The following is a 20,901-nucleotide window of genomic DNA, read 5'->3' as shown; positions in this document are numbered from 1 at the left end:
TCATCGATTGCATTATTAATCTTTGACTCATAAAGTGAAACCATGGATTAATTTTGCAAATTTTTGTAATGCTTTACATTATCGTCATTATTGTGTCCTAAAACTAAAGAAAATTATGTCGCGTGCGTTAAAAAAATAAAAGCGATTTAATTTTTGGATTCAGAAGCAAAACTATTCGATGGAATAAGTTTCCAGGAGGAATGATGATATGTAACATTGATGCAGCAATTTTTTCTAATCTCTAGCATGCGGGTTATGGATGTATTCGAAGCGTTGCGAATTCGAGAAGCCTTTAGCTGGCTAAAATCATTGCAAGTCGAGCATATGATATCTGAAATCGATGTCGAAGTGGTTGTTTTAGTTCTCAATGATCATAATTTTGACTCTACTAGCTTTGGATCGATAATTGAAAACTGTCAAGGTCTAGCTCAGAATTTTTCATACTGTAGTTTTGTTTTTGAAAATAGATCAACGATTCAGACGGTTCATGTTTTAGCTAGAGCGGCTACTTCTATGTGTGGTCACTTAGAATGGGTCTACCTTTCCTTCTGCTATAGTTTTCGGATGCAGTGAACATGGATGTGACACAATTGTGTTTCTTGTCTACTTGATGTTATCTAACATAATTTTATGTAGTGATTTCTCTAGGGTATTATTCTTTTAAGTAAAACCAACACCAAGCATGGGAGAAAACTTTTGAACTATAATATCTGGCCGCATCTACATATAACACAAAGGAACTCCCACAACTCAGTTTAACTGAAAGCAAATACACTGCTCTGAATGATTTCGATCACATATCCTCATAAATCGAAAAGTTTACTGGTAATAATCTACCACAAGACGATGAACAAAATTACAGATTTGGCCATGGTCTCCATATTTCACTTCAAGCATTCTTGCTTCGTTTCAAAAAACCATTAACCTCAATCCCACCACTTCGTCTCTGATAAAGCTATAAGCTGCAAATATGAAAAAAAAAAAGATAAATAGATTCCTAGATCAAGAAAATCGAAAATGAAAGAGATCCCGGAAAGTATAGAAGGACGTTGATGCAGAAGATGAATTACACACAGTGATATAACAGAAGTTCACCCTCATGCCGACAGACTGTTTGCTAAAGCATATATCATTACAAGAAGCATTCATTCTGAACAATTCAACAAGAATCTGGCAGGAAATATAGATGCTGAATCTGAGACTCGGTATTATTACTAACATGAAAGTTTAGATTCTACCGGAATATTTGTACTTTTATTGCATTAAGGATGAGCATATGGTTATTAGTGGGCATCCAAGTCAATGTTTGAGCAAGCATGGTTTTATAATAAATTCAATACATTAGAAGTGGATTCGCAAGTGTTCATTTGTGATTATGAACAAATTATCTTAATACCTGGGTATCCAACATATTTGAGTTGTACAAGTAAAAAATGGTTTGACCAAGGCACCGAATGTGTATATTCACAGAAGTCCAGTTTGTCAGATTCTATGATAAATAAATATCACAAGTTGACAAGAGATTAACGAAATTTAAGGATTATTTATATTAGATGTGGAAATATCTAGGATTCATGATGAAGAAACAAAGAGCACGATCCACAGCATGCTAAATTTCATATGATGATTTCGAGAAAAAGCTTTATGAGTTAGAGCTCTACAGCCAAGCATCCAGATCGTAAAGAAAATTACATAATCAAGAAAAATCAGACCATGACAAAAACTGTCTTTGGTCAAACAAAATGTGGATTATATCTACATCAACAAAAGTGAAAGTAAAAAGTATCTTTTGCGCATATGTTAAAATTTTTTTTTACTAATTCAATTTGTGAAATCTAAATCTAATTATAATATTTATAGCGTAAAGTTAAACGAAATCGAAATTGCAAGGGAAAGCGACAGGTCAAATAATGCATACACACTGCGGGAAATGGAATGAAAATGGGAGGAATGATGCAGCCAGGAGACAGGAGCAGCACATTTAATTCCTAAGGTAGACTTCATTGCTGCCACATTTAAAGAAAACAGCAAAGAAAATGCTGCATCAAAAGTAAATACACAACATTTTACTTGCGTATTTGCAGCATGATAAGCTATTCTACCACTAAGAAACTTAAGCAAGTTTCTAAGTACCTTTGCAGTGTTATAAATGGAGTCACGAGTCGTTAGTAGTTTGGGGCCAAGATGCCACCACACATACGTAGACAGGAAGAAACGGGATCCTAATCAAACCACTTCAAAAATTTCGCCATATCAAGTTAGCTTTACTCATAATAAAAGATTGCAAAGATCTTGGAATTTTATACTTGAAAAGTGTCCAAATACCATAACTACTTGCTACCAAAGTCATTCCAGAAGTGTTATTTAGCTGCATCTTGATAGAGCATAGAGTTCTAAATACCTATGAAAAAAGGGTATTCATCTAGCATAAAACTGAGAAATCCAGGAAATTGTATGGAACTGATTCGAACATATAAATATGTACATGAAATGTATCCAGATATTGATTTTTGAACAATTTTGGCATATGCATGTAGATCCATCAAGGCCAAGCACAAACACAAACATAAAAAGCCAAGTATTTTTTTATCAACATACCTGACGAGCAACTTGTGCCATTTGCCTGTTATCCTTCGACTCCAGCACCAAGCTTGACATACTATCTCTTAGTGACTCCAACACCAAACCAGACTCTGGCAGCTCTAGATCCTGATGGCCATTTTGCTCATTACCGATTTTCTCTTCAGTTTGAACGGATACATTCTCGCCAGATCCATTGAAATCTTTTCTCTTTCGCTTCCTTTCAAATGTAATTTTAATAACTCTTTCCCTCTTAGGTTGGCTAGGAAGCCCTGTTGTAGCGTCAGACACACTGTTTGATGCAAAATAAACCTTTTCGACTTCCATCTTACGATCCAGAGACTGTAAACTCTCTTCAACTCTAGTTTCCTTGCATGGCAACATTTCCTCAATCAGTTCATTATCCTTGTCTGTTTTTGCCTCATCCTTCTCAGAATATTCTGAACACCCTAGAGAAGTTTGTTGTTCATCTTTATCTGGTGGCAGCTGCGAAACTAGCCTTAAATGTTCCTCATCATAATGATTAATTTTGACAGGACGAGGATCGTTTCTTGCAGCGAGTTCATGTAAATGTTCAAGGTTGACTAAAATATCAGATTTTTTCCCACTCAAGGGAGTTATAATTTTTCTTTTTCTATAGGTTCTCTTCCTTTTCTGAAGGGAAGGATTGAACCTCATACATTTAACGCCTCCCAATCGTTTGTTCTCGAGTTCATTCAGAGTTTTACACTTCACTTTATCGATGTCCCCTAAGAGACACATATTCCTATCCAAAGAACTCCTCTCACATGCATGGATTCTTTGTGAGCATCCCTTTCGGTATAGTCCTGACTCGGCACCTCTCAATATTATAGAAGGCAAGTCCGTATTCCCAATATATAAATTACACGAGCAAGTTGTTCCATTATGGCACTTGGAACATGCATTTGTCTTGCACAGATAAGGTATTGTAGCATCCAAAGCTATAGCAGATTCATCAAGTGACTTTGGAGGAAGGGATGTACTGGATTGATATGAATAAATAGGATTCTCAACGGGTATTCGTTGTGAAAAAGAGGCATCGATTTCATTCATGAAACGCTTATTATCGTCTTTTACCTTTTCCAGCTCATCACGCAATACACTCAACTCTTCTCTGAGATCTCTCACAATATCCTCAGCTTCATCAAGTTGAGCTTCAAGTTCATCAATCTTCTTCTGCTGATTCACTGATGCTGCCTCCGCTTTATTGACCTGTACAGTTGACCAAATACATCAGTTAAACAAGTGAGACAAGATGCAGGGATCGTAGAGGTAGGTGTATACTCGGAACAGAGAGAGTGGTCACATTTGTTTTTTTCAGGCGACACATTCAAAACTCAGTTTTAGTCCAATAACTATTCGCTGGTTGTCAAATTTTTGTCCTTTTCTCCGGAAATTGCAAATTTTGCAGTTAAATGTATCCCAAAGATCAAATTAGTTTCTAATTTACACTTGAAAAGCACACGTCTTTAGAATACAACAAAAAAATTACCCCTCAAAGAACTCAACCCTCAAATCAAGTTTCAATTAGAATACAACTGATTTTCACCCTGAACAATAGGGTAATACCCTCTATATTTAAGATTCAGGAGCTTGATTTTGGCAGCAATGAATTGTTATCATCAACAACCTGGGTACCCATGACAAAATCACTGTCAGTGCTTATGCTTCCAGCATTGGCCGGCCACAAAGACTTCACCTTTTGAACATCTAGTGGCTAAGATAACTCCTCTTCCAAAAATTATGGAACGTCATCTGAAGCCAATAAGTGAATTTCATAACAGTAGGCTGGCTAGGATCAATCTTGCCATGGTTAATTGAATAAATTGAACTTACACTAACCTGACAATCTTTGTCAAACACACAACCAATCCCATCCACTTAAATTTTACCATTATTGGATGTAAATATATTGCTGACAGAGACTTCTGCATACAGTGGCAGCGCATTTATATTTCCATACCTCCTCTACTTCTAACAATGGTATCTTAAACTTAGAGCACTGTGGGAGTATATTGAATGGTTTAATGCATGCTTACTATTTCAAAGATCGAACAAAAATCTGATAAAGCAAATTGATACAGCGATACCCATTCATTAATTTGTTCCACCAACATTATACTCGAAAAAAAAAGGAAAAAGACTAAACTTTAAAAAATTTAAACAGAACACAATCATCATTGTTCGATGCAAGTACCTATTCAAGAGACCCATAAAAACATGGTACAGAGAGAACATTCAAACTTCAAATCCAATCATTCACCTTAGAATCCATCATTTGCTTGAGACGCATCAACAACCGTAAGCCCTCCTCCTTTGCCAACTTCAACTCATGTTGATACCTCACTGCCTTCCCCTCGGACGCTGTAACCCTCCCCGCCGCCTCCTTAGATATGTTCAAAATTATATCTGCGTAGGCCTTCTTCAACGCCTTCAATTTCTGCAATCAAATAGAGAAAAAGAGTTAAACCCCCCACTGAAATAATCAAGAAAACACCAAGAATCCGAGTAGAATATTTTCAAAGCTTAAAAAAAATTTAAACTTGACACTCATTCAAACAATTAGGAAAATATTACCGAATTTACTGGAAAAAGCACACAATCAAACGCACGTAGATCGGAAACCAACAAACGCCTACTCTAAAACACATAATAAAACTAAAAAGACGATTTTTTTAAAAAAACAAAAAAAAAAGCACAAATACTTCGAATGAACAAAGCGTAAGACCGAAGAATCAACAAAAACAGAAGAAGATCGAAACGAAATAGATAAAACACTCAAATGCAGGAATATCGATAGTATAAATAAGCAAACAAACGGTCCAGAAAATAAGCAGTTGAATAATAAAGACGGTAGCGCCGCCGTCTCCATGGCCGTCTCTTCGGCCGAATACCGTCAAATGGGGTGGCGAAATTTACCTCGTCGGCGTCCATTCATCAAATTCCTCGAAGAACCGATGACTGTTAATTTGAGGTTTTTGGACGAACGAGTATTTTGTTTTTTGTTTTTTTTTTTTTTGTTTCCTCGACAAAGCTGTCTGTTGTGAACTGAACTGAAACTTCTGTTGACGTGAAACTACGTAAATGCCCCTGAGACCTTGTAAGTGATTCGTGCAACGTCATCATGCAGTTAGTTACGCTGGCCTAAAATATATTTTCTCGGTACTTTTGAATTAAACGTGGGAGAATGTTTCTATCATTCTATGTAGATTTTGAAATTTAGCAGTTTATTTAGTGAATGAAATAATATTGTAAGATCAAATAAATGATTGAAATAATTATAAATAAAAAATAATTTCTTCGAATTATATAATGAAAAAGAAAATATATTCTTTATAGGTTTTGTATTCAAATTATCCTATAATATATCTAAAATTTAAATTGAACCATGAAATTGTTGGGACAACATATACTTTTAATTTTGTGTAATGCTAAAGTAATTTTTTTTATTATTGCTATTATATATATGAATAGAATTATTGAACTTTTCCTAGCTATAGTCGAATAATTTCTCTTAATGCAATTCTTTATGTCCATCATTTCAAGGATGACCTTCATTTATTCTGCTCGTAAATATCTTAGCTATTGGATCAACTAGTCGTCTTTGTCAACACTAGAAGGTAGAATGTAAGGCAACAAACTTTTAACATGCACGGTGCGAGAGGAAAAGGTGATGTATAAATTATATGTATTCATTCCATAATCCTTTGGTTTTCGTCACTAAAACTCATAAAGATATCGAAACTAAACTTGTTTAATTTTAGATGCCTGTTATGAGGTCAGAGAAGCAATGGCATCAGGTCCGGCCTAAACGGCGTCTCAATTCTAAGGAAAGATGATGATAACTCAATAACAAGGCTGGTAAGAGCAAAATTTCTTGGGGTAAATTCCAAATTTCATTGTCTAGGACATGAAGCCATTCCTCAATTCTTCTAAGACAACCCTGCTAAATGGGGGAGGGGGGAGCGTTCCCATGATGTCTGCCACTTTTTTAAGGCATGTGGTGAGAACAATTGTAGCACCTTTCGAACCACATGCTGCTGCATTCTTCAACATACCCCACTTCTCCTGATCATCGTTCCACACATCGTCCAACACAAGCAAGTGTCTTTTCTGGTTCAGCAGCTCCAAGAGATGGCGTTGTAAAGCATCCAAGTACGCTAAATCGGATGAACTTTCTTTACCAGCTGCTGACTCTATCATGGCCTTGATCAAAATTTTCAAATCAAAATTATCAGACACATACTCAAATTTTCATAACGAAATGTTCGTCTACTTTATCATTAAAGGCCAGCCGAGCAAGAGTTGTTTTTCCAAGTCCTACAATGCCAATTATTGGTAACACGGAGAGCTGTTCACGGTCTTTTACCAGGTTCACAAAGATTTTCATTGTTAGTGTACCATTTTCTCGCACCCAAAGCCCAACGGAAGTTTTAAATTTTTAGTTTCGATGCTCGAAACTGTCCTTGGGCCTCATATGTTATTTAACATTCATAGGGTGTTTAGTTTATGTACATGCGCGTAAATTATGTTGGATTCCAAACCAATCCAAGATTAGCATAGATAATTCTTCTTGTATTTCCCTTTCTAATAGATCTTGGCATTTTGATCGTCGAATTAGGTTCACGATCAGAAACTTTGATTCTTGTTTGGATTGCACTAGTAATCGCAAACATTTTCTTCACGGAAACTTGATCGTCTGAATTTTCAAAATCTGCAGTCGGTGCAATGTTGGAGGGACGCAGCGTAGGAAGAACACACTTGGCCAAGATTTTGTTCACCAAATTTTGGTGATGGCCGAGAGGTTGGTTTGGAAAAGGGGGAGGATTTTGGTGAATTTTTGTGTGGTTTGCAAAATTCTTTTATTTTTTGTGCTCCTAGTGGTATATATTTATAGAGTGTGATTCTTAATCTCATTAAGAATCCCTCTCCCATCCGGATTCTCAATCTTTGTCTCAGCAGGACTTTTATTTTTCATTAAATAAAATTATCATATTATTATTATATCACGTGTTTATCAATTTTTGATAATGCATGATATATTAGTAATATGTATACACATCTTTATATCTCCATATAAAATGTATATATATTAACATTAATATATTTAACATGCACATTTAATACATGCATAGATACTAATTAAATTAAACAACTATTATTTAATTCATTTAATTAATTCTAAACCACTCTACAACATTTTATAAGAATCTGTACATATTAGTAATCAACATTACTAATACTATCATTTAATCAGTAAATTCTAAATTCACTAAATAAATGATTTTGAACTCATTATAACTTTGATCGACGATCTGACAGCGTTGATGTGCCAAGGATACAAGTCATTTTCACATAATGAAAATTAAAAATTTTGAAGATCATAATTTTCACTTACCATATTGGACAGCTACCAATTTAGTGAATTCTTTCGCAAAAAACAGGCAGTTACACTCTCCTTCCTTAATTAGTTATTAAGCTTCCATTTCTTTCATACTATGAAATCAACTTATAAACTCCTTTATAAACATTCTGTTTGATCTCCATCAAACTATAGTCGTCAAATTCAACTCCTTGAACTTTGATTTTCTCAACAGGAACACAGAATCCGATAATTGTGTGATCCTCAATGGTTCAGGGATACAGCTAGCTATGAGTTCACATCTTCATGTTATCTTAGGCTGATTCTTTTCATCAACTTCTTATCAAGAATGTCAGAACTCATTTTTTATTATCCCTATCAGATCATGGTAAGAACATCTAGTAGCATCGTCTCATGATGCCTTACGTATCGCTGATAGTGCCTACAAGAACTTTAAGTCATGGTTAGCGTACAGTACGGTCCCTTCAACTCATATATCCCGATCGAATCTGCAACCATTAGTATATCGAGAGTTGCATACGAATTTGATAACGATGTGATGTATCTTTGAGTACTAATAGTGACATGGTATGTGTAACTGAGGAAACACTTTTCCAAAATGTACATGTCTTACTCTGGCCAGAGATTCCTTGCGCTATTGATTCATCAAATCATATATGATATCTTAACATGTCTTCACCCCGTAGGCAAACAGTGAATCCCCGACTACAATGCATTTGCTCCTGCGTTTTTTTGAAATTACATCCAACCGCGCCACCTGATGACCCTTAATGGAGTCGGTAAACGGATCAAAGTGCACTATAGTACGCAGAGCCCTTACATTTGCCCAGGTCAAATGACTAATGGTGTACAATCATAACCACATACCATTCCATTCGATAAGTGAGAAACATTCAAAGTGCACTATCTCTTCCGTAAATATGTTGAGACTCGTTCAAAATGTTACCGAGTCTCACCTGCGGCAGCATAGTTACTCTTCCTTTCTATAACCATTTTAAGTAGACGAAACTTTTCGCGCTCCACAGCAATTACGTCCGTTTTTCCGGTGACTTCTTTCATTCTTCTCCCGATTTTGTGTCGAAACATATTCTTTTTCAGACCGTAACGACTTGATTTGTTATTCTTATGCTCCAGTTTAGAGACCTCCGTGGCGCAGTCATCCAAGATATCATCGATGTCGTAAACCAATCTCGAATAGTGTTGCTTTCCAACTGCTTTTGTTCTGCATCTTCTAACACCGCTTGGATGGCTTTGAGAGTACTGGAAAGCTTCTTCGTCTCCTGCTCCATACCCATTATCAATCCAATCTCCGCTTGAATCAGAGAAGTCAGATTATCCAACAAAAGCTGAAGAAATGCCTCCGCCATCACAATTCAGCAGTAGTCCAAGATCGAGAAATCGGAGAATGAAAATGAAATCAAATGAAAAAAGACCCTTAATCTCAGATTCTCGATTTGAATACTTTGTCGTATCAGGGATTATTATTAAGTTAATTTGTTACATTTTTCTCTTTGTGACGAACGGCAACTAATGTGTATGTGTGTGTTTTTTTCAATTCAACTAAAGCTAATAAGAAAACTGATTTGAGAATGTTTGGTAATTACTTAGTAAAACAAATCATTATAATTAATGAGTGATATTTTGATATTTTGTTTTAATTTTTTTTGTTAATTTAAATTAATTTTTTATTATAATAATTTTTATATTAGAAATGATATAATCATTTAAAAATTCAAACATTTAGAGAGTACATAAATTTACTAAAATAAATCTTTAATAAATGAAAATAGAGTACTTTATAAATTTTAAAAAATTATTATTGGTATTTTAAAAAATTCATTGTGCATCAAAATTAGTTATTCTGATGTCTCAAAATTAATTAATAAACAATATAAAAAGATATATAGATATCGTGATATTAATAGCTACTTGTCACTGATCAAAACTTGGCACATGAGTAAAAAAAAAAAGTCGTTGAAGAAGGTGCTTGCAAGATGCTAAGTTGAATATGAAAAAGATCCATCATGTTCTAGTCTCACTTCAGACGTGAAACACTCTAAAATCATATAGTTGTTTATGAAAAAATAATAGAGTAGAACATCGTAAAATCTTTTTATTTACAATAAATATATAATATTTTAGAAAGTAAGATGAGTGATATAAATAGACTCATATGTCTCATTTGTAAAATAGACTCAAGTTGTAATAACAATACATTTTCTTATGGAACTTTTCTTCAATTCTTTTGTACTCTTATTTAGTTAAGACTTCTTAATCATTATTTTGGAAAAAAATTGCACAAGTGTCCCACCTAAAAAATCAACATGTGACATAATTATAAAAGTTGTTATTATGTGATGTATGGGCCCAATAAATGGATGTGGATCCATAGTTGGAGAACACGTTTCTCNTTAAAAACAAATTTATTATTTTTGTTAAAACAACAAATGATCAATTTTATAATTTGTATTAAAGTCGATACCATATGTACGATTCTCATAAACCACAATGAGGAAAATTATCGAGAGGAAAAATTATTTGAATGCAACAATTGTCTCTGCTAAATAAATGATCTACACATGACGTTTGTACTATTGTACGATTTAAAATATTTCAGTTATATCATTAACTATTCTTTTTGTAAAACAACAAACGATGAATCATATATAGCTCAAGGACATCGTCTGCAAAAAACAACAAACGATGAATCATGTATAGTTGAGTTCATAAATTTTTTTTTGCACACGATTTTCATGAACTTTTTAGTCAATTAATTATATGTATCTTCGACATGAAGGAAACACTTAACCTGGTTAAAAAGCATCTTTTGCCAAAAAGTAGAAAAGAAAAGATGACCAGACTATTGTTTCAAAAAAAAGAGAGATGGAAATTGTTCTTTAAATGTAATACAATCTCCTACAATTAATTTGAATAGTTTCTTGTTTTCTTTCTTATAATTTATTGAATTTATTCCTTTTTAATAGATTTTTAATGTCCCAAAATATTAATTATGACTTTCATATATCCAAAAAGTATAGAGCATATTCGGTTTAATTTGTGGTTTTATAAATAAATTTTATTGAGAATATATTAAAGAATAAAATATGTTCATGTTCGAATCTTTGAAAAATATAACACTGAAGTCACGTATTTTTATCTGTGAGATGAGTTGACCCGATCCATATTTAGAGTTAAAAATAATATTTTTGACATACAAGTATAACTCTTTTCATGAATTAGGTCGTATACGAGATTCGTCTCACAAAATTAAATTGATAAATGATACTGTTTGACGTGATATTTTTTTTTTATGTCAATCACATAGTGTGAATGTTATTCATACTTTTGAAATATATTGTATTGTTTTAGAAAAAAAAAAGAATGTTTTCTGAGTAGGCAAAAACTTGTGTGAGACGGTCTCACGGGTCGTATTTGTGAGTCGGATCTCTTATTTGGGTCATCCATGAAAAAGTATTACTTTTTATGCTAAGAGTATTACTTTTTATTGTGAATATGGGTAAGGTTGACCCGTCTCACAGATTAAGATCCGTAAGACGGTCTCACATGAGACTCACTCGTCCGAGTAATGACAGATTGTGTAAAATGAATTATTGAGAGACCTGAAAATTAATTTTTGAAAAGAAAATTAAATATTGTTTATTTCATTTATAAAACGAAAAATATATTTTAAAAAATTTTGGAAACAAATTACCAAGGTAGAAGTATTTTTGTTTATCATGATTTTTAAAAATAAAATTCTATAAATAAAATTCTATAAATAAACAAGATTTCTTTTTTTTAAAAAAAACTATATATTTGTTTTTCCATAAATTTTAGTTAATACGCATCCTAGACTCGTGTTGTATGGATATACATAGATATATCCTAATCTTATGTATTTAATTTTGAGAATGGAAAAGAATATCTGAAAATATTTTTTATTTCCTTAACCTTTTTGCCAAATAAGATTGAAAAAAACTGNTTAGCAAAAGGATCTCCTGTGTGTTTATACCTCGTACACCGCTTGTACCCTTGAGATTAGTCGGAAAAAAATTTTCCGAGAACAATCAACCAATGTCTCGCTTCAGCGAGCCACCGTCAGCAGCCACCGAGGTCGCTGGAGGCGGCGGCGAGATCATGTTGTTTGGTGTCAGAGTAAAAGTTGATCCCATGAGAAGGAGCGCCAGCATGAATAATATTTCAGAGCTCCTACCCGTTGCTGTGAATAACAATGATGAAGATTTCCCGAAGGCTGCGAAAGCTGAGGAAGGTACCGCTTCCGGTTACGCCTCCGCCGATGATGCCACACCCCTGCCTAGTAACGGGGGGCGTGAGCGAAAACGAGGTCGGATCTGTAAGCAATTGTTTGTTTTGAACTTTTCGATTATCGTTGGGATTTTTGGTGAAAGTCCCATTTGAAATCTTCGATTCTGGTCTTGATTTATGGGTTTGGTGATGATTTTGACCTAAATTTGATTGAAACGAGAATGTTTTTAGGTGTTCCGTGGACAGAAGAAGAGCACAAGCTGTTCCTTTATGGATTGCAGAAGGTAGGGAAAGGGAATTGGAGAGGGATCTCCCGAGATTACGTAAAAACTCGCACGCCTACCCAAGTCGCTAGCCATGCCCAGAAATACTTTTTCCGCCGGAGCAACCTCAATCGCCGACGCCGTTCAAGCGTTTTCGATATTACAACTGACTCGGTAATCTTTTTTCTTCATTCTATGATTAATGGGATCGTATGTTAGATTTTTTTGTTGATTCAGGGTTCAAGATATAATTTTAGGTTATCTCTTATCCCGAAATCTATTTTGGTTAAAATAACGTGATTTTTCTACAAAATACAACATCCATATCCAACTCATTTAGTGAATCTTAAACCAAAAAAAATATTCTCAAAATATTCTTTTTATTATATATATATATTAAATATTATCTTTTATTTAAAATATTTTTAATTATGACCAATGTTTACATTATATAATCAATATTTTGTAATATTTTGTATAATAGTTGACCATTTCGGATAAATACCATCAGCTAAATAATATCCCATATGTAGGGGTGATCATCACGGTGCGATTTTGCGATTTTTTTAAAAAAATTCAGACCGAATTGCCATATGCTATCGGTTACTATTTTAAAAAAAATAATCGCGATTTTACATGTAGAATTAGTCTTATGGTTTTGAGCGATTTCAGGCTGTTGGTCGGTTTACAGTTTTTTAATGAGAAATATTAGAACATATATTGTAATTTATTTGAAAATAACAACAATATAATGTCTTCAAATATAAAATATAGTTCAAATCATACTAAGATAAAACTAGATAAAACAATAATCAAGATTCAAAATTAAGTTAATAATTTAACAACGCAACACACTCACAACAAAAATGACATTTACACTATTTTATCTTTTTTTTTACTTTCAAATTTAAAACAAAATATTGTGGTAAAAACTAATATGAAGAATAGTTAAGAAGAAAAGTTTTCTTTGTAGGAGTAATAGTTTCGAAAATATTTGAGATATAATGAATGACGACTTCTTTAATTGAATATGTTGTTTATAAATTATTATAATTCTAGGCCAAATATTTTGACAAGCGGTTTAGGTGGTGCTCTTTGGTGCGATTTTTGGCCAAATAAATAACCGAACCGCACCATCTAAACCGCTTGTCAAAATATTTGACATATGATTATAATAATTTGTAAACATCAAAAAAATAACCGAACCGCGTATGCGGTGTTGTTTATGATTACTATTTTTAATTGCGCTTTTTATAAAATATTAAGAAAAACGATGCAGCGCAATTCGGTTCGAGCGGTTAATAAAAAATTTGATCACCCCTACCCATGTCATATTCTTTTTGTCCAACTCTTTAATAAGCAGTAAGAGTAATACCGTGTTTCAATTTGCATTTGTATTTCAATTATGTGTTTCAATTTAGTTATGAATTGTATTGTTATATTAATTTTTTGTATTTGTATTAAATTATATTATTTATAAATCATTAAATCAAATATTCTTTAATTATTAATAATTAACCTAAATAAATATTTGAAAATTCAATAATTATTATTCTTTAATTTTTATGATTAAATCTCTAATTATTAAAATAATAAAATAAATATCATACTATTATTTAAATAATATTTATAATTTTTAATACAAATATTGATATTATTTTCTCATCTTTTGTTAGGTGGCTGCAATCTCAATCGAACAAGCAAGGAACCAGCAGGACAGCACAAGCCAGCCAGTTCCGAGGCCAACGACCCTGCCTCCACCCATAGCTTCCACCATCACCGGATTCCCAAGTGTCCATTTCCCCGCAAATGTCGGCTTCCCCGTCTTATATCCAATCCAAGAAACTTCAGCACTTGGTCACACAGACCAAAGGAATAATCCATCTGCAATGCTAGTTCGTCCGGTTTACATTCTTCCTATGCCTACTTCCTCAACAATGGTGGATCTTCAGCAGGTTTCCATACAACCGCCACCATTGTCTGACCAAGATCCGTATACTCAGCAGATTTTAGCTTAGTTTCAAGAATGAAGAAAATAGCACTATGAATTGGAAAAAAGGGTCCCTTGATATCAAACAGATAAATTTTAATTAAGAAAACAGATAGATTTTTGATTAGTTAGAAATTTTTCTTTTTGTTTTTTTTACAGACCGAAGTCGAGCTTCGTGTTGCTGTTATTTAAGATTCATAATTTATACTAATTCTCGGTTTCTTGGAGTGTCTGGTTTGTCTCTTCTGATTTGGTTGAGAATAAAATCTATGAATAATATCACATGTTTTCATGCAACATTTTTCGGGAGGTTTGTTCTATGTGAATAGAGGGATATATATGTTTGGATTCGAATTTTTTGTTATCCAAGTAAATAATTTACAATTAAAATTTTTTGTTGTTCACAAATTTGGGCCAAAAGATTATCTTAAAAAAAATTAAATTTAATTAATTTTACATCAGAAAACAATACATAAAATCGAAATTTCTATATTTAATAAAAGATAGGCTCTTCCGATTCTTTGGTAGTAGTTATAAGTACATATATGATACTTGGAAAAAAAATGATTTATTGAGCAATTTATTTTTTTAGTGTTAGAATAGTTATAAAGAAAAATAAGCTTTTTTTTTTTTTAAATTTTGTGATGGAAAATAAAAGAGTGGTATTTTCTAATTATGAAATTTTAAGCATTTTCTTAAGAGTAGGTATCTTGTGAGACGGTCTCATGAATATTTATCTGTGAAACGTGTCAACCCTACCGATATTCACAATAAAAAATAATACTCTTAGCATAAAAAGTAATAATTTTTCATGGATGACCCAAATAAGAGATCTGTCTCACAAATATGACATGTGAGACCGTCTAACACAAGTTTTTGCCTTTTCTTCTTAAATAAAAGATGAAATCAAACATGTCTTTTCTTAAATAAAGTATTTTGCTAGGAAATAAGGGATAATATCATATGTTTTATAGTAAAATTTATGTATTAAAAGTTATCATATATAAATTTGAATTTTTCAGAAAATCATCTTTAATGTTGCCCTCTGTCCCGATAAGACCAAGAAACGTATTTAAAAGAAATCAGTCACAGACTCACAATCTATTCGATATTATATTATATTAAAAGTTATTGATTTTATATATATATATGGGAAAGAAAATAAACAAAATATATTTTTTATTTTTAATTGAAGAAATTAAAATTAAAGATTATATTAAAAATGTTCGAATAAGCCAGATCATACTTTAAAACAAAAGACTGAACGAGATATTATTATATAATTTTGAGAATAATAAGATGAGAAAAAAAATAAATTCGAAAAATATATATCTTAAGTAATAACTTAATTTAAATATTTTAACTCTCCTAATACAATTGCAATCCCCTCCACGATATTGTTCTACGCATTATCCTCGTATTTAGATTTAGTAACAAAATATCTTATCATTAACTATTTCTTAAATTATCCACTAATAAATCTTTCGTTTCTTATCTTTATTATAATATAAAAATATCTAGTANATTTTTAATAAACTAATATAATATTTGTAGATTAACCTACGTCATTAAACAATCAATTAATATCAGTTTTCTTTAACTAACCTAACTTCTATTGCAATTAAACTTGTAATAAATTATTATAATAAATATTTGATTATGGATATTGAAAATTTTATTTGTTATTAAAATTTCTTAAATTAAAAATTTTGGGGGGAAAAAAACTTTTCATACATCAAATTTCAATTTCTTGTTGCAAGTATTAAAATATTATCAAATTTCAACTTTTATATTATCACAACGTATGGATAATAGCATCGATTAAATTGTCTTAGACGAAACACAATAAGTTCAAACACATGGAGAAAAATAAGAGTAAGCCTCTTGTGATATGATATCACAAATCTTTATATGTGAGATGGGTCAATCCTACTGATATTCACAATAAAAAGTAATACTTATAGCATAAAAAGTAATACTTTTTCATGGATGACCCAAATAAGATATCCGTCTCACAAAATACGACTCGTGAGACCGTCTCACACAAGTTTTTGACAAAAAATAAAGATATAAAGTCAAAGTATATCACGTATCCAATCTCTTGAATTTCAGTCAATTTTTTATTTTATTTTTTATGAATAATATAAATATACCGTATATAAATATATATTCAAAACCATAGATATTATTTTAGTCTTTTAGTTTGTAAATAAAATAAAATAAACAAAAACTTTTATGAAGTCTCTTGAGTCAATTTAATTTTGTATGACAAATATTTTTTTTGGATAACTTATTAAAAAGTATTAACTTTTTTGATAAAAATATTATTTTTTATTATAAATATGAACAGAATTAACTCATCTCACGAATAAAAATCCATGATACCGTCTTACAAAAGACCTGCTCAATAAAATTTATTTAAAATAACAATCTCGGATTTAATAATTTCAATTATATTTCTATACGTCCATAAATGCTAGATACCAAATATTAAAATTCACAAAAACTTTTGTGAGACAGTCATACATGTCAATTTTGTGAGAAAATATTCTATTTAGATAACCCATGAAAAAATATTTCTTTTTATGCTAAAATTATTATTTTTTAATGTAAATATAAACATGACGAACCCTCTCAAAAAAAAAATCTATATGACCGTCTCGTTTCGTGGTTGATTTAATTAAGCATAAGATAGTCTGGTAATAAATTTAGATATGTGAAACAAAGTGTACGTCGGAGAGGATTGCACTAGCTCCGAATAACCCACCATCAGCAATTACGAGTCACGAAGACTTCAACACTAACCTTAAAACCTAAAACAAGCTGCCTCCCTCGTCTCTAAGGCACACACCCCTCGGACACCAACGTTGTTAGCCACTCGAGGTACAGCTCAGGTTCAATACGACGTTGCATTCAAGATTCGATTATGACATCACTGGCCATACGAGACTAAACTTAAACTATGGGATCTAAAGCTCCAGAATTGAGGATCAATATCTCTACCAGGTTTCGGAAGCTCGTGGGAACCCAACAGACACCTTCAGAGAGAGTTCCACAAACTTTTGAGATGGAAAAATAAATTGGAGGGGCAGTTGTGAAAGTTGGTTCAATTAACGAGGAATATGAAGAAAGCAAGGTGAAGCTTTAGTCCAGAGGAAAAGGAAAATTAGGGAATGAAAAGAAGTGGTCAATATACCATATATAATTTTACCAAGCTTGACACACGCCAGACTACATGAGCAATTCGGTATCTAGACAATGAACTTCTGGTTTGATCCAAATTTGATCTGTTACCATTCCGAACTGTTCCTTATACAATTATGCATATCGTCACCAAGTTCATCACCAATACAATCAACAATAAACAATTAGCAGATATTTGAGGCATCCCAAGGGATCGTAGGGTATAGTGAGCCCTTACTAAGAGGTCAGCGGTTCAATTCCTCTCCGCCTCTGTCACATCTGCTTTAAGTCTGTCAGCCAGATCTTGCACTTTATCTAATTAGCGTGATTTGCTGACTACTGCGTTGACATTTGGTTTTAACCGGAGCACGCCAAAGATAACTGTTACGAGTTCCCTAAGTTAAAAAAATAATAATAATAAACAGAGCATGGGATCATCTTGCCCCAAGAACAAATAACCATATAAATATTAATTGACTAAAAAGATGCCATACTATCTTGAGAAAGGAAACTATCTTGAGGTACCAAATACAATTTATTTATCTAATAAACGTCTTTTCATCATAATGTTAAATGGCATCAAACAAGAAGAACGTTTCTCAATTTTTTCTAAGCCAGATTTACAATTTACAAACTAATACGATAAAGACAACAATATCATTCCAAAGTTGTGTGTATGCTAAAAAGAAAACAATAAATTTCACCTCATTCGATAAAGACTTCAATCTCAATCTGCTTTCTGTACAGTTGTCTTAAATAAGAGGATATACATCTTGTGATCCATAGAAAAATACATAAATCCACCCACTGAATGAGTCACAAATGACCCAAAACCTGTCCCTACAATACAATGCCAAGCTGGTCCATATGCCGCATCGAACTCCTGGAGATAACTATCTAATCAAGCTTTTTTTTAAAAAAAAATATAAAAAGCCCAATAATTTATCTCTACAAAATTAGTAATGATCAAATTCCCACAAAATATAACGATGAAAGTGATGATGGAATTACCTTTTTAAGGGTAAAAGCTAGAGTCTTGGAGGTGAACTTTTCTAAGCTATCATGAGACTTTCTTGCACAATTGACGGCATGAATTTGCATAAACGGAGGCATATCAACTGCCACGACTTTCACACCATTGCAAGAGAAGAAATCGGTCAACTCAATCTGAGAGCTGCAGAATGACTTTCTTCTCCCTCCATCACTGATTCTTGGAAATGATGACACAGAGGATCTCCTCCCTTCAAACCCTTCTTGCAATTTCTTAACTTGGTCACTCTCTAGACTTCTAGCCATCAATTGAGATGCCTTTTTCACATCACACTCTTTCAAAGACGACTTCTTGGGGTGTCTCTTTGATGGCTTCATTAATATATCATTCTCTTTCACCACAACTTTTGACACTGCAAAGTCATAACTCTCACAATGGGATTTTGACTTGGTCAAAGTGGTGCAAGATGTATGCGAAACCGGGGAAACGGTGAGGATTTTATCTTGGTAATGCGTCTCAGGTTGAGGAAGTGAGCCTACATTGGAGGGTTTTGTGGGATTGGGTGCAAGCTTCTTGTGGGTTGAATAGAGTCTGGAGAAGCGGAGGGATATGTTCTGGAGGGTAGATTGGGTGGTGGCGGCCGGTTCTGTTGTTGGGTAGGTGGTCGTAGGGTGGTGCTTGGACTGGAGCTGGTGTAACGGAGAAGCGGCGACGGCCGAAGTGGTGGAGGGTTTGGGTTTGGGGTGGATTTTGTGCGTGGGATCCATGGGTGTTGGGAGCTCTAGAGATGCTAAGATGCGACTCGTGGAGGCGTATTGTGCCATTTTTCATGGATATAACAAGTTTGGGGGGACGGGAAGGGTAAATTTTTTTTTATTTTAAAAAATATTTTTTTATGGGTGGTTTGGTGGTATTAAGATAATTTAATCTTGAGTAAGTATGTTGTCAGACGATCTCACGAATTTTTATCTGTGATATGGGTCAATCCTACCGATATTCACAATAAAAAGTAATATTCTTAGCATAAAAAAATAATACTTTTTCATGAATGACCCAAATAAGAGATCCGTCTTACAAAATATGACCAGTGAGACCGTCTCACAGAAATTTTTGCCTTTAATCTTTGTTAAATAAATAAACAAACTATTTAGTATAAAAATTCATTTTATAATTTACAAACTATTTAGTATAAATTTTCATTTTATCATCTAAAATAAATTACGTTCTTTTTTTTTGTTTATCCCCAAGTGGTTTCCTTCTCAAATTCCTATATCTACATTTTTATAGTATCATTAAGAATTTTATAACAAAATGATCATATAAAATGAGTTCGTTATTCTTTTTTATTCTTTAATAATTTGGATATTTATAGAAATAGTTATGAATAGCAATTGAGGGGCCTAATTGGTGACAGTAATCGAACATCTTACATAAGCCAAATTCTGGTATTGCATTATATCTATTTTGGATAGACCAAACTTTAACTAGGTGTCGTTCTAAAATGCGCCTGTAGTGGAGGAATAGCCAGTCAATTTGTTGACCGTAGTATACGCCTTCCTGCAAGCCATGTGGTACTGTCAGCAATAGTGTCAGTACCTTGATTTTCATATCATAAATAACAATGGTTTTCTGTTGCTAAATTATCAACGAATATCACGTACCGAATAATATTTAAATTTAATATTCATATTCATTAAATGGTGATTTTACATTATTTATTTATATATTATGGAATAATCTTTTATATATATATATATATATATATTATTTTTTATGCTAAGAGTATTACTTTTTATTGTGAATATCGGTATGGTTGACCCGTCTCACAGATAAAGATTCGTGAGACCGTCTCAGAAGAGACCTACTCTTGAGATAAACCGGGAAAATATATAATTAAGACGAATGGATTACATAAGGAGACGGTCGGCCATTTTAATTAATTCTTTCATTGAATTTAATATTTTCTTCTTCAATCAACTTAAACTACCATAAGACCGATTAATTATCTCAATTGCTAAGATGCATGTGGAAGGCCTTGAAAAAGCCCTAACTAATCGTATAAATAATAATTAGGATAACTCTATAGATTCCTATAAATATTTTCTAATTAAATTGTAATACATAAAATTTTTGTTTAGTATAATACAAAAACAATGGATTATAGTTTATAATATAAAATTTAAGGATTATAGTTTATAATATAAAATTTTGAAACAAAAAATTA

General features: G+C 32.6%; 4 protein-coding genes across 5 annotated transcripts; 1 reads left to right on the top strand and 3 right to left on the bottom strand.

Annotated features, from left to right (window-relative positions):
* Positions 1-683: 683 nt before the first annotated feature.
* Positions 684-5,673, bottom strand: LOC140956453 (uncharacterized). The gene is made up of 4 exons (XM_073413180.1): positions 5,521-5,673; positions 4,865-5,041; positions 2,599-3,813; positions 684-962 (listed from the first exon to the last, which is right to left on the bottom strand). Exons 1-4 carry the CDS (start codon positions 5,533-5,535, stop codon positions 927-929), a joined length of 1,443 nt encoding a protein of 480 aa, XP_073269281.1. The 5' UTR covers positions 5,536-5,673; the 3' UTR covers positions 684-926.
* An 831-nt stretch (positions 5,674-6,504) lies between these two features.
* Positions 6,505-9,351, bottom strand: LOC140957159 (putative disease resistance protein RGA3). Its single transcript, XM_073414291.1, has 4 exons — positions 9,128-9,351; positions 8,941-9,044; positions 6,878-6,963; positions 6,505-6,807 (listed from the first exon to the last, which is right to left on the bottom strand). The coding sequence occupies exons 1-4, from the start codon at positions 9,349-9,351 to the stop codon at positions 6,505-6,507; spliced, it is 717 nt and encodes a 238-aa protein (XP_073270392.1).
* A 2,621-nt stretch (positions 9,352-11,972) lies between these two features.
* LOC140957716 (transcription factor MYB1R1-like) lies at positions 11,973-14,723 on the top strand. Its single transcript, XM_073415073.1, has 3 exons — positions 11,973-12,329; positions 12,482-12,687; positions 14,190-14,723. The coding sequence occupies exons 1-3, from the start codon at positions 12,059-12,061 to the stop codon at positions 14,529-14,531; spliced, it is 819 nt and encodes a 272-aa protein (XP_073271174.1). The 5' UTR covers positions 11,973-12,058; the 3' UTR covers positions 14,532-14,723.
* A 2,628-nt stretch (positions 14,724-17,351) lies between these two features.
* On the bottom strand, positions 17,352-19,516 carry LOC140956589 (uncharacterized). 2 transcript variants are annotated; one of them, XM_073413395.1, is made up of 3 exons: positions 18,698-19,516; positions 18,391-18,569; positions 17,352-18,067 (listed from the first exon to the last, which is right to left on the bottom strand). In XM_073413395.1, the coding sequence occupies exons 1-2, from the start codon at positions 19,499-19,501 to the stop codon at positions 18,414-18,416; spliced, it is 960 nt and encodes a 319-aa protein (XP_073269496.1). In that variant the 5' UTR covers positions 19,502-19,516; the 3' UTR covers positions 17,352-18,067; positions 18,391-18,413. The 2 variants fall into 2 exon arrangements, with proteins under 2 accessions (XP_073269496.1, XP_073269495.1); XM_073413394.1 differs by lacking the exon at positions 17,352-18,067 and having other exon boundaries at positions 18,273-18,569.
* Positions 19,517-20,901: the final 1,385 nt, after the last annotated feature.

This window comes from Primulina huaijiensis, chromosome 14 (genome assembly GCF_012295235.1).
Source record: "Primulina huaijiensis isolate GDHJ02 chromosome 14, ASM1229523v2, whole genome shotgun sequence".
Classification (NCBI taxonomy): Eukaryota; Viridiplantae; Streptophyta; class Magnoliopsida; order Lamiales; family Gesneriaceae; genus Primulina; species Primulina huaijiensis.
The sequence above is the reverse complement of the archived record's forward strand: the minus strand, read 5'-3'. Positions and strand labels throughout refer to the sequence as shown.